Genomic DNA, 12708 nt, shown 5'->3' with positions numbered 1-12708 from the left:
AAACACCCTGTATAAGACGCACTTCGTGTCCTGTGGGCTGTGCCAAACGTGTTGATGACGCATAACATGGAGATGGCTTGTTTATTAACTCAGACTCAAACTCAAACTCAAACTCAACTTGTTTTATAAAAAAAAAACACGTGATAATGAGTATGGGAATATTTTTTGTTGTATATATACCGTACTGGATCGATTTTGATGAAATTTGGCACAGATAATCTTTAGGCCCTGAGAAAGAACATAGGCTACCTTTTATTAATATGTACCACGGGCGAAGCCGGGGCGGACCGCTATATGCAATAAAATAAATGCAAATTAAAGATTTTAGTCGATTAAATGTAATAAAGTTCGTAGCATAGTAATATAGTATAGCTTCGTAAGCAAATCTTTTCGTTATAATATTGCATAAATACAATAGGTACATAAATCAAATATGTTTTTACATGTTCGGAAAGTCGAAAGAAATCGGAAAAGGTCTACTCTATCATAATTATTAATCCTGTCACATAAATGAATATTGTACCTTCGAATGTTATATACTCTATAATATAGAGCCACATCAGGTTTTTTTGTATCATTATTACATACTAGAGGTCCGCCCCGGCTTCGCCCGTGGTACATATTTCGCAATAAAAGGTAGCCTATGTCCTTTCTCGGGTATCAAAATATCTCCATACCAAATTTCATGCAAATTGGTTCAGTAGTTTAGGCGTGATTGAGTAACAGACAGACAGACAGAGTTACTTTCGCATTTATAGAATTTCATACAGATCCAATAGAAGAAAGTACGTTTTCAAAATCTCTTCTTAAAATATGTCTAGTTAAAGTAGAGTTCGAAAACTTTTCAATAATCTATTTAAAAAAATATATTTTAAAAGTAAAAAAAGCCTCTTCCTTACTTTACAAGCACCAAGATCGCGTGTTAACCAAGTTATGGCTTCTTAAACTTGGAGATGTCTTAACCATCGTTTATTAGAAACGGGTAAAAACCTATTTCTATTCAAGTATTTTTTATAAAGTCTTACGTTCCCATGTCCTTTTTTTTTGGGAAATCTTGCATAGATACCCACGCTTGGTATAGTGACCTGATCTGGGTTCGATTCCCAGTGGAGACAAAAAATTGTCTCGGTCTGGCAGGACACAGAAGGCTGATCACCTACTTGTCCCTAAAGAACCGAGCTGAAACAGATGTATATACCTACACATGTATTAAAATGTTCTAATTGTATGTATGTTTATCCGATTTCACATACCTCTGGACCTTATAAGATAATGTAATTCGAACAAAACATCAAGCATTTAGTATTCAGACATTAAAAGGTCTAAGATTCAAATATAAGGTTTTTAACCTTATATTTGAATCTTAGACCTTTATCACAAGGCCGCTCGTCTAGAAATTTCGATCAATAACTAGTATCTAGAAATATCGCACTGAAGGATAAAAGGGTTCTTAAAACAAATAGACAAAAATGTATTGTCTAGGTATAACATATCTAAGTATAACATAGACTCTATGTAATATTGTGTTATAGTGGAGCCAATTTAATAGGCAACATTTGACGTCTATCAATTTTATCTTCATAGGGTGGTAACCTGCATAAAAACATCGATTAAAGTGAATTAATCGATACGGACTTGAAACATTTGTCAATCGAACTTGAAACACATGTCAATAATTTATGATAATTTTTATTCCCAAGTAATCAATGCATTCGATTCTAGATGTCTGATTTCGATTTTTAGAGTAACGTCTCTGGTATTTAAAAAGAAAAAAGGTTTATTGACACAAAATTGTAGCGACGTCAGTTCTTTAAATCAGAAATTGTTTATTATGTTTAGAATGGTTTATCAGTAAAATCAAATCCTAAAATTACTTATATCGGTCATTATTATAATAAATATGTAATCGTAATTGAAAAAAGTTAAGCAAATGTGCAGTTCTAACAAAACGAAATATCATGTTATTCTATGTTGTCGTTACTAGGTTACGTTGTTGAATTTTGTTGAACTGTCAAATGTTGCCTATTAAAATGGCTCTACTATAGATATAAATTAAAACTCACATATTTTCTTTAAATGCTCACTTCTAAACGCCATTTTTGGTTTTAGTCAGCAGCTTTAGTAAGCTTTTTACCTACGCTAAGTCTTGTAAAAATAGACTTGGCAAACAGGCAAAGTGTTTTTGTTTTACAAAAAATAATATAGGGAAGTACATAATATTAACTGTTACCATGACAACCATTATATAATAAAAAACTCCTTCTTATTTTTTTTAAGATGTTAAAGACAAATTTAACACCTCAACCACAGCTAAAAAGGATAGGTATGCAATCTAAAATTTCAAGAAACATTACATGGAAAATATGCTGCGAGCATTTTTAAACATATTTCTTATTGCTGTCATGATCAATTTATTCCACAAGTTTAACAATATTTATACATCTTGCAACACTTTATTAAAATCCTCAATCATTATTTAAAAATCAATGACAACATACCCCCATATCTTGTTTAATTAAATTAATCAATTAAAATCTAAAGTACTGATAATCTTTATAAAAACCCCAATTAAATTGGAAGATTTTAATCGCAATTTTTAATAATCAATTCCTTTTTCGCGATAATTTATCAAGTAGCGATTACATCAATGTTTCTAAACGCTGTGATGCAAAACAAAATGGCGGGTGAAACATTCAAAATGGCCGCCCAAGAATCCCGCGTAGAGTAAGCGCCGTATAGAGAATGCGATTTTATCTTTTGATATAAGCGACGGCACTTCGCCTTAAGTTTATTATGTTATAATAAAGCGTCGTTTTAAATTAATTTATGTTCTTGTAATTGTTTAAGTAAACCCGTGCGTAACTTAAAAGGGAGTTTGCGCAGCCAATTATAATAATTTAGTGTCCTAGCTGATTTTTTCTTTCATTAATATTGTTGAGTCGATGACTCAAATGTGTGGGTGGTTGATGCAAATAAGATATCAATTTTAAAGTATTTTTAAGTATAAATTACCATCATTTCGTAGCCTAATTAAAATTCTTAAATTGATTTTTTTAAGTACATAATAATCTTATATATAAAAATGAATCGCAAAATGTGTTGGTAAGCGCATAACTCGAGAACGGCTGAACCGATTTCGATAATTCTTTTTTTATTATATTCCTTGAAGTACGAGGATGGTTCTTATGTAGAGAAAACGTAAACATGTACCACGGGCGAAGCCGGGGCGGACCGCTAGTTATTAAATAATATCCACAACATTCAAACTACGCACAAATATATTGTGTGATTAGCCTTTTTTGAACTCCGATCTCTACATATTTTTAATCTACATTTCAAACGTTTAATTGGCGCCAAATTCGACAGCGCGTACAGTAACAATGTCAAAATCTTTTTCCTTCGCGCACTTTACAAAAAAAAAACTATGCGAGATAAAAACCTACCTGGGACAAATTTCTTTAACATTTCTGAACGGATGCTGTGACAACAATATTTTACGGCCATTTTAATTTTACATTCGCTCGTCTTGCGTTTTATTCTTAAAAATTAAGGTGCATTTTCGTTCGCGCCAAAATCGTTTCTAAGTTTGACAGCTCACAGTGTTAACATTGCAAAAAATTATGTTTTTATTTTGCGTTTAATTGCAAGGAATTGTTCTTTACGTGTTTTTATTCGGGGTGAATTTAATTTTCGAATTATGTACGCCGGGTTTTGGACTGTATTACAATAGAAATAGAGATTTTATTTGTGTATTCGTTAGCGTCGAAAATTGGTAATAGCTTTTTGTTTATTTAACAGTATAATTGTTGAGTTTTAGTGTTTATTTATTGGTGTTGCTAATTATTTGACGTTGTTTGGGCGATTTTATAACGTAAGTTAAATTTAATGAGGGAATTTTCGGTTTGTTTAAGATTTTTGTTGAGTCAACTGTGATGCGAATTTTATGGACGTTGTTACGACTGAATAAGTCGTATTTATTAGTGTTTAATTTATTTAATAGTCTACCAGATCGTTAATGGTTAACGATTGATTGTGATAAATATAAAAAAACGTTAATTCGTTTTTTATTGCACAATTTTTTGGTCATACACATCAAAAGTACTTTCTTATTAAATCTTAATTGATACGTATAATATTTTAACCAATTTCATCGTTAAATCGCATTTTTTCATAAAATGCAGATGTTATCTATATATTTCAGTATTTCATGAATTCCATCAATTTCAATACTTATAATATTAGCTAGCGGTCCGCCCCAGTTTCGCCCGTAGTACCTATATGTTACCTAACGTTTTCTCTCGATAAGAACCATCCTCGTACTTCAAGGAACATAATAAAAATATTAACAAAATCGGTTCAGCTGTTCTCGAGATTTGCGCTTACCAACACATTTAGCGATTAATTTTTATATTAAACTAACTGCACTTCGCGGTTTCACCCGCGTGGCTCCGCTCCTGTTGGTCTTAGCGAGATGATAATATGTATATAGCCGATAAATGGACTATCTAACACCGAAATAATTTTTCAAATCGGACCAGTAGTTCCTGAGTAAGCGCGTTCAAACAAACAAACTCTTCAGCTTTATAATATTATATATAGTACAGATTATAATATTATAATAATTACGTATTCCTCTAATATTTCAGCAATAAGGTCAACGACCCATGATACATTCGATCGAATATTTTCTAAAACGCAATTTCTAAGTAAAATGACGGCCGCGTGCCGCGCTGTCTGCCACAGCTTCCGTTCATCTATTTTAGTACTAAACATTTGACATAATGACAAATATAATATACTAGCTTTCCGCCCGCGGCTTCGCCCGCGTTATCAAAGAAAAACTTACTTAGTTCCCGTTCTCGTGGGATTTCCGGGATAAAACCTATCCTTTGTGTTAATCCAAGTTACCCTCTATATATGTGCTAGTTGTTCCTGAGATTAGCGCGTTCAAACAAACAAACAAACAAACAAACTCTTCAGCTTTATAATATTAGTATAGATTAGTATAGATAAATGGTGCTATTGCACGCCTCATAAGCGAAGTGTTGAGGTGGGTACTACTGTCACTTCGCGCAAAACATCTGATTTTTCAAACTTAAAATGTCTTTAATTCTTTATGTATCATACATTGCACTTGTAAGATAATACATACACACACATATTAAGAAAAAACACTATTTTTAACGTTCATGATATTTTTGATGTCATTTTTGTTATTTAAACTAGTTAAAAAACAGTTTAAAAAAGTTCTGTCTTGGACGTCCGTGTGTCTGTATGTGCGGATCCTTTTTCTTGTTAACACGATAGCGACCGAAATACTTTACTAATCGAGTCTTTTTTTTTCTCTTACGCTTGAGTATGCTCAGGAATAGAACCCTTTCATTTTTCAGGGTCTGATTCGATGTGGTTTAATTGTTATTAAATAAACAAAAATAATAAGGTTGGGTCGCCTAAGATCGGACGCATATGCCGAAAATTTTATACGTACTGTATTTTTTATTTTATTTCTCATGATTCGATGTCGTTTTTCTGTTGCGGTCAACTGTAAATTGATGACAAGAAAATATTGTTTAACCCATAATTTTTTGGTTTGCGTAGATGCTATCTATCTAAGCAAATTTAGAGCCTAAAAAGCAGACTTTTTTCGACTTACCATAGTGAAGAAAATAACAGTTCGGCCGAAGATCGGACTATGTAGTATCTTCACTTCTATGCGTTTAATAATAATGTTAACATTAGGAAAACATCCGGACTTACGTCCATACATTGAGCATCAATGATTGAGTCAGGAAATTCCTCAAAAAATTTGACAAAGAAGTTTTTTTTTTTTATTGCGTTTTTTTAGTCCGGTCTTCCCTCCTCATCCTAATTAAGTTTCTCAAACTTTTATCCTCCGTGTTCTAGGACTAAATAATGAAAATGTACCTAAGGTCTGATAGTCATAGCGTCATTGGATAGTTAAATATATTAAAAGTTAATAATTATTGCGCATTATTGCATAAGGCGCAGTCAAGAGCTAAACTTCGGTCCGATCTTCGGCATTGGGACGGAAGATCGGATCTTGGGTTGTGAACGTCCTAGGCGTAATCAAAGTATACAGATGGAAAGAGGATTCGCTAATTCTGCCCCAAAATAATTAATTACATTCTTTCAATGAAAGTACTCTCCACAATGAGCCATCAAAATTTTGTAGGTAAGATCGGATCGACGATTTTCGCCACAAAATACACCTTTTCTGCTGAATCACCTGTGTACACGTCCCGTCTGGTCGCTGGCCGGCCGCAGAGTGAAGAGAGGGGCAGAACAAAATGGCGGATCTAGTAGTGTTGGTAGCAGTAGAGAATATTGCCTAAAAAAGAATTTAGTTTGCGAGTTATTCCATGCATCCGATCTTATGTCACATCCGATCTTAGGCGACCCAACCTTAATTAGTAAAATATTTATTAAAAAAAATTATGAGGCGTGCACTTTTGGATTTTCCAAATTATTTAAAAATATATGTAGTATGTAGTACATGAAAATATTAAGTAGGTAAGTAGCTACCGTTCATTTTCTATGACCACGCAGGCGAAGCCGAATGCAAGAGCTAGTAGATAATTTGTTCTACTATATAATATTATTAATGTTGAACAGGGCCCTGACAGCCTAGTTTCAAAATGGCTAGTTGTGGCGCTGCATTACTTCCTGTACTTTTTTTTTTGTTTCTACTTGTTTCCGGCTACGGCGCTATTTCGAGAAGCCATGTTATGACAATTGACATTTATTTGAATGAAACGACCATTGTGTCTATAATTTAATTATTTTTTCTCGATTTTCACAATATAATAGACTAGAATTCTACTGTAAAGAAGTGCTAAATTTGCCATGGGACTATTAAAGTGCTGTGTCGGTGGTTGCACCGCAACCAATGCGACGAATCGGCTTTTTTGTTTTCCGCAGAATGATTATTTGAGGAACCTGTGGATGTCCTTTCTGGTGCCCACTAATTACTCCCTCATCGGATTGCCGAAAGATCAACTTCGACACAAACGCGTTTGTGAGAAACACTTCGATAGATATCAGTTCGATGAAGAAGGCAAGAGGCTTAGGCATTCATACCCATGCCTATTTACGGATGACGAAATACGCGCACGGCGTGCCCCTGTCTTCCAGTGAAACTGGTGAGTTCTACCTGGAGCTATAAATAACATGATTAAAAATTATGTAAATAGCTGATATTTGGTAAGACAGGTTTCATGGCTCCAAACAAATACTTTGACATACTTTACATTCCTTCTATTTGTGTTTGAATTATATTTTTAAATGTTACATATGTATTTACTTGTTACAGTACAAAATGCTCTGAGTGATCACAATTATCACAAAATGGAATCAGATGAGAATGAAAATATTACAGATAATATGTTGGTCATTGGAAGGGCAGGTATGTATTATGCACTCAAATTTTTATTTAAGCTATCCTATAATATGGTATTATATTTAACATAAATAATATAATATAGTAATCAGGATAGGATTTTATAAGTTACGAGCTGTGCTCCACGGTTTCACCCGCGTGGCTCCGCTCCTTTTGGTCTTAGCATGGTGATATATAGCCTATATCTTCCTCGATGAATGGGCTATCTAACACCGAAAGAATTTTTCAAATTGGACCAGTAGTTCCTGAGATTAGCGTGTTCAAACAAACAAACAAATTCTTTAGCTTTATAATATTAGTATAATATATAGTATAGATTTATATAAGTTCTTTGGTTTTAGGTGATGATTATCATGAACATCCATCATGCATTCCAGCTATTCCAGTTGTTATGAAAAGACCTACAGGTATGTGATTTATGATAGTTTATAGGTTGATAAATCCATGTTTGTAAATTTTAGTAAGTTTTTTATTCATGTTCTCAGATTTTACTTTAAAGCTGTTTTTAAGAGAATTCCATTAGCTGTTATTAGATTCAAAGTTTCATATGTATGTAATGTTTGTAGGTACTTTATATTTAAAAGTAATTGTTTTGTTACCGATTTACAGATATGGCAGACCAAACTTCATGTTCCTTAAGCAAAGAAATAGAATTTCATACTCTTTGTGAAGATGCAGGTTAGTATTTGGTTTTATTTACTGGTTAACTTTGATTTTATTAGTGCAGATTGCAAGAGACATGGGATTTAGAAAAAGGTTTTTTTTTAAGGTTGACAGATGCTAAAAAATGTGGTGTTCATAAATTATATACTAAGAGCGTAGACGCACTATGCGGGTAGCCGCATTGCGGGTAGCCATCCGGCTGACCGCAAGCACAATTATGTACGGAAATGCGCACTGTGCGGTCTGCGGTAGCCGCATCGCAGTGCGCATAGAAATGAATATTACGTACATAATTGTGCTTGCGGTCAGCCGGACGACTACCCGCAATGCGGTTACCCGCATAGTGCGTATTCGCTCTACCACATGTAGGATCACACAATATGTATAGTGTGCACTTGCGCTATCTTTAAGTTTGTGGTTACTATGTTTATTGTATGTGACTTATCAATCTCACAGTTAAACTGCCATTGTTTAAATCTGGGGCTTACAACATTTGAATAGGAACTGTGGAATTGTCTTTGTATGGATGGGCTCACTACAAATACTAAAATAACTTTTATTTTCAGGAAATATATTAACTGAACCCACAGTAGAAGAAAAAACTACTCATGAAAATAAGAGTATCATACAAAAGCGTAAAGGTAATTTATTATTAGTAATATAATGTACATTACAAGTGCTTTTCACATCTCTTTCAGTGATAAAATTATTATTATTAACCACACCACCACAATGAATCATCAAAATAAATTGTAACACAAATTTTGTTTTCAGATTTTATGAAAAAAAATTGCCCAAAGAAAAGAAAATTTATGAAGCAAATAACCAAAATAACTGCTGATAGTTTGGGTAAAACAACCACACAAAATCTTAAACAGGCTGCTGCCTATGGAAATAATGAAGTATTGTAACTAAATTACTATTTTAAAAAATAGTAATTTAGTTTATCCAAGTTCCAAACTTCTATAAAAATAAATTATACATTCCTACATTCTTATATATAAAAATGAATCGCAAAATGTGTTGGTAAGCGCATAACTCGAGAACGGCTGAACCGATTTCGATCATTCTTTTTTTATTATATTCCTTGAAGTACGAGGATGGTTTTTATGTAGAGAAAACGTAAATATTATGTACCACGGGCGAAGCCGGGGCGGACCGCTAGTCTTCTTATATATAAAAATGAATCGCAAAATGTGTTGGTAAGCGCATAACTCGAGAACGGCTGAACCGATTTCGATCATTCTTTTTTTATTATATTCCTTGAAGTACGAGGATGGTTTTTATGTAGAGAAAACGTAAATATTATGTACCACGGGCGAAGCCGGGGCGGACCGCTAGTCTTCTTATATATAAAAATGAATCGCAAAATGTGTTGGTAAGCGCATAACTCGAGAACGGCTGAACCGATTTCGATCATTCTTTTTTTATTATATTCCTTGAAGTACGAGGATGGTTTTTATGTAGAGAAAACGTAAATATTATGTACCACGGGCGAAGCCGGGGCGGACCGCTAGTATATATATATATAAATGAATCGCAAAATGTGTTGGTAAGCGCATAACTCGAGAACGGCTGAACCGATTTCGATAATTCTTTTTTTATTATATTCCTTGAAGTACGAGGATGGTTCTTATGTAGAGAAAACGTAAACATGTACCACGGGCGAAGCCGGGGCGGACCGCTAGCACAGATTAAGTTCTAGATATTAAGTAAGCTCCAAGCGTTATTATTGCGAATAGGTATTAAAAATAAAACAGATTTCGTTTTCAATGTTTATTTATTTAATGCTCTTTTTCTTAATTTATTTGTTTTATATTTCATTAAAGCAATTCTATGGATTCCTGCCATTTTTTGCACATATCTCTCCTCTATAGCTCCCTTTAAAATTTTATTTATAATATTGCTCCAGTTATGGACATGAACCCTAGCAATATATGTTAAAAACATTTTTTTTAAACACATATTGTGTGTTTTCTGACACCCTAACCAGGAAAACTCCAAATCTTGAATTTTTTCTCTTATATTTGCCCCAATTTTGTTTTGGATACAGTTATCGTTTAAATAATTATGTATTATACAACTTGCTTCCCTGTACAACACTAGAAGTTTGGAACTTGGATAAACTAAATTACTATTTTTTAAAATAGTAATTTAGTTACAATACTTCATTATTTCCATAGGCAGCAGCCTGTTTAAGATTTTGTGTGGTTGTTTTACCCAAACTATCAGCAGTTATTTTGGTTATTTGCTTCATAAATTTTCTTTTCTTTGGGCAATTTTTTTTCATAAAATCTGAAAACAAAATTTGTGTTACAATTTATTTTGATGATTCATTGTGGTGGTGTGGTTAATAATAATAATTTTATCACTGAAAGAGATGTGAAAAGCACTTGTAATGTACATTATATTACTAATAATAAATTACCTTTACGCTTTTGTATGATACTCTTATTTTCATGAGTAGTTTTTTCTTCTACTGTGGGTTCAGTTAATATATTTCCTGAAAATAAAAGTTATTTTAGTATTTGTAGTGAGCCCATCCATACAAAGACAATTCCACAGTTCCTATTCAAATGTTGTAAGCCCCAGATTTAAACAATGGCAGTTTAACTGTGAGATTGATAAGTCACATACAATAAACATAGTAACCACAAACTTAAAGATAGCGCAAGTGCACACTATACATATTGTGTGATCCTACATGTGGTAGAGCGAATACGCACTATGCGGGTAACCGCATTGCGGGTAGTCGTCCGGCTGACCGCAAGCACAATTATGTACGTAATATTCATTTCTATGCGCACTGCGATGCGGCTACCGCAGACCGCACAGTGCGCATTTCCGTACATAATTGTGCTTGCGGTCAGCCGGATGGCTACCCGCAATGCGGCTACCCGCATAGTGCGTCTACGCTCTTAGTATATAATTTATGAACACCACATTTTTTAGCATCTGTCAACCTTAAAAAAAAACCTTTTTCTAAATCCCATGTCTCTTGCAATCTGCACTAATAAAATCAAAGTTAACCAGTAAATAAAACCAAATACTAACCTGCATCTTCACAAAGAGTATGAAATTCTATTTCTTTGCTTAAGGAACATGAAGTTTGGTCTGCCATATCTGTAAATCGGTAACAAAACAATTACTTTTAAATATAAAGTACCTACAAACATTACATACATATGAAACTTTGAATCTAATAACAGCTAATGGAATTCTCTTAAAAACAGCTTTAAAGTAAAATCTGAGAACATGAATAAAAAACTTACTAAAATTTACAAACATGGATTTATCAACCTATAAACTATCATAAATCACATACCTGTAGGTCTTTTCATAACAACTGGAATAGCTGGAATGCATGATGGATGTTCATGATAATCATCACCTAAAACCAAAGAACTTATATAAATCTATACTATATATTATACTAATATTATAAAGCTAAAGAATTTGTTTGTTTGTTTGAACACGCTAATCTCAGGAACTACTGGTCCAATTTGAAAAATTCTTTCGGTGTTAGATAGCCCATTCATCGAGGAAGATATAGGCTATATATCACCATGCTAAGACCAAAAGGAGCGGAGCCACGCGGGTGAAACCGTGGAGCACAGCTCGTAACTTATAAAATCCTATCCTGATTACTATATTATATTATTTATGTTAAATATAATACCATATTATAGGATAGCTTAAATAAAAATTTGAGTGCATAATACATACCTGCCCTTCCAATGACCAACATATTATCTGTAATATTTTCATTCTCATCTGATTCCATTTTGTGATAATTGTGATCACTCAGAGCATTTTGTACTGTAACAAGTAAATACATATGTAACATTTAAAAATATAATTCAAACACAAATAGAAGGAATGTAAAGTATGTCAAAGTATTTGTTTGGAGCCATGAAACCTGTCTTACCAAATATCAGCTATTTACATAATTTTTAATCATGTTATTTATAGCTCCAGGTAGAACTCACCAGTTTCACTGGAAGACAGGGGCACGCCGTGCGCGTATTTCGTCATCCGTAAATAGGCATGGGTATGAATGCCTAAGCCTCTTGCCTTCTTCATCGAACTGATATCTATCGAAGTGTTTCTCACAAACGCGTTTGTGTCGAAGTTGATCTTTCGGCAATCCGATGAGGGAGTAATTAGTGGGCACCAGAAAGGACATCCACAGGTTCCTCAAATAATCATTCTGCGGAAAACAAAAAAGCCGATTCGTCGCATTGGTTGCGGTGCAACCACCGACACAGCACTTTAATAGTCCCATGGCAAATTTAGCACTTCTTTACAGTAGAATTCTAGTCTATTATATTGTGAAAATCGAGAAAAAATAATTAAATTATAGACACAATGGTCGTTTCATTCAAATAAATGTCAATTGTCATAACATGGCTTCTCGAAATAGCGCCGTAGCCGGAAACAAGTAGAAACAAAAAAAAAAGTACAGGAAGTAATGCAGCGCCACAACTAGCCATTTTGAAACTAGGCTGTCAGGGCCCTGTTCAACATTAATAATATTATATAGTAGAACAAATTATCTACTAGCTCTTGCATTCGGCTTCGCCTGCGTGGTCATAGAAAATGAACGGTAGCTACTTACCTACTTAATA

At 33.7% G+C, this 12708-nt stretch overlaps 2 protein-coding genes and 1 long non-coding RNA gene across 6 annotated transcripts in view; 2 read left to right on the top strand and 1 right to left on the bottom strand.

The window, feature by feature from the left end:
- LOC149476200 (uncharacterized) overlaps nucleotides 1-12708 on the top strand; it is a 125519-nt gene that overhangs the window by 84010 nt on the left and 28801 nt on the right. The window lies entirely within an intron of this gene.
- Nucleotides 6842-9038, top strand: LOC149476202 (uncharacterized). Of its 2 annotated transcripts, XM_089712058.1 has the most exons (6): nucleotides 6842-7160; nucleotides 7331-7423; nucleotides 7759-7824; nucleotides 8027-8095; nucleotides 8647-8721; nucleotides 8855-9038. In XM_089712058.1, exons 1-6 carry the CDS (start codon nucleotides 7067-7069, stop codon nucleotides 8989-8991), a joined length of 534 nt encoding a protein of 177 aa, XP_089568184.1. In that variant the 5' UTR covers nucleotides 6842-7066; the 3' UTR covers nucleotides 8992-9038. The 2 variants fall into 2 exon arrangements, with proteins under 2 accessions (XP_089568184.1, XP_089568185.1); XM_089712059.1 differs by lacking the exon at nucleotides 8647-8721.
- The window catches only part of LOC149476193 (uncharacterized), a 177295-nt gene continuing 174557 nt past the window's right edge, over nucleotides 9971-12708 (bottom strand). The window contains exons 2-7 of one of the 3 annotated variants that reach the window (XM_089712357.1): nucleotides 12070-12290; nucleotides 11807-11899; nucleotides 11406-11471; nucleotides 11135-11203; nucleotides 10509-10583; nucleotides 9971-10375 (exon numbers count right to left, since the gene is read on the bottom strand). In XM_089712357.1, coding sequence (XP_089568483.1) covers nucleotides 10239-10375; nucleotides 10509-10583; nucleotides 11135-11203; nucleotides 11406-11471; nucleotides 11807-11899; nucleotides 12070-12163 — 534 coding nt within the window. In that variant the 5' untranslated portion in view covers nucleotides 12164-12290 and the 3' untranslated portion in view covers nucleotides 9971-10238. Of the gene's footprint in view, nucleotides 10376-10508; nucleotides 10584-11134; nucleotides 11204-11405; nucleotides 11472-11806; nucleotides 11900-12069; nucleotides 12389-12708 lie in introns of those variants that run through there. The other 2 variants (XM_089712356.1, XM_089712358.1) reach the window with 2 other exon arrangements.

The sequence above is a fragment of the Colias philodice genome, chromosome 28 (assembly GCF_061535455.1).
Source record: "Colias philodice isolate Cphi_HAF_F1 chromosome 28, ilColPhil1 Martin Lab GWU primary, whole genome shotgun sequence".
NCBI lineage: Eukaryota > Metazoa > Arthropoda > Insecta > Lepidoptera > Pieridae > Colias > Colias philodice.
The sequence above is the reverse complement of the archived record's forward strand: the minus strand, read 5'-3'. Positions and strand labels throughout refer to the sequence as shown.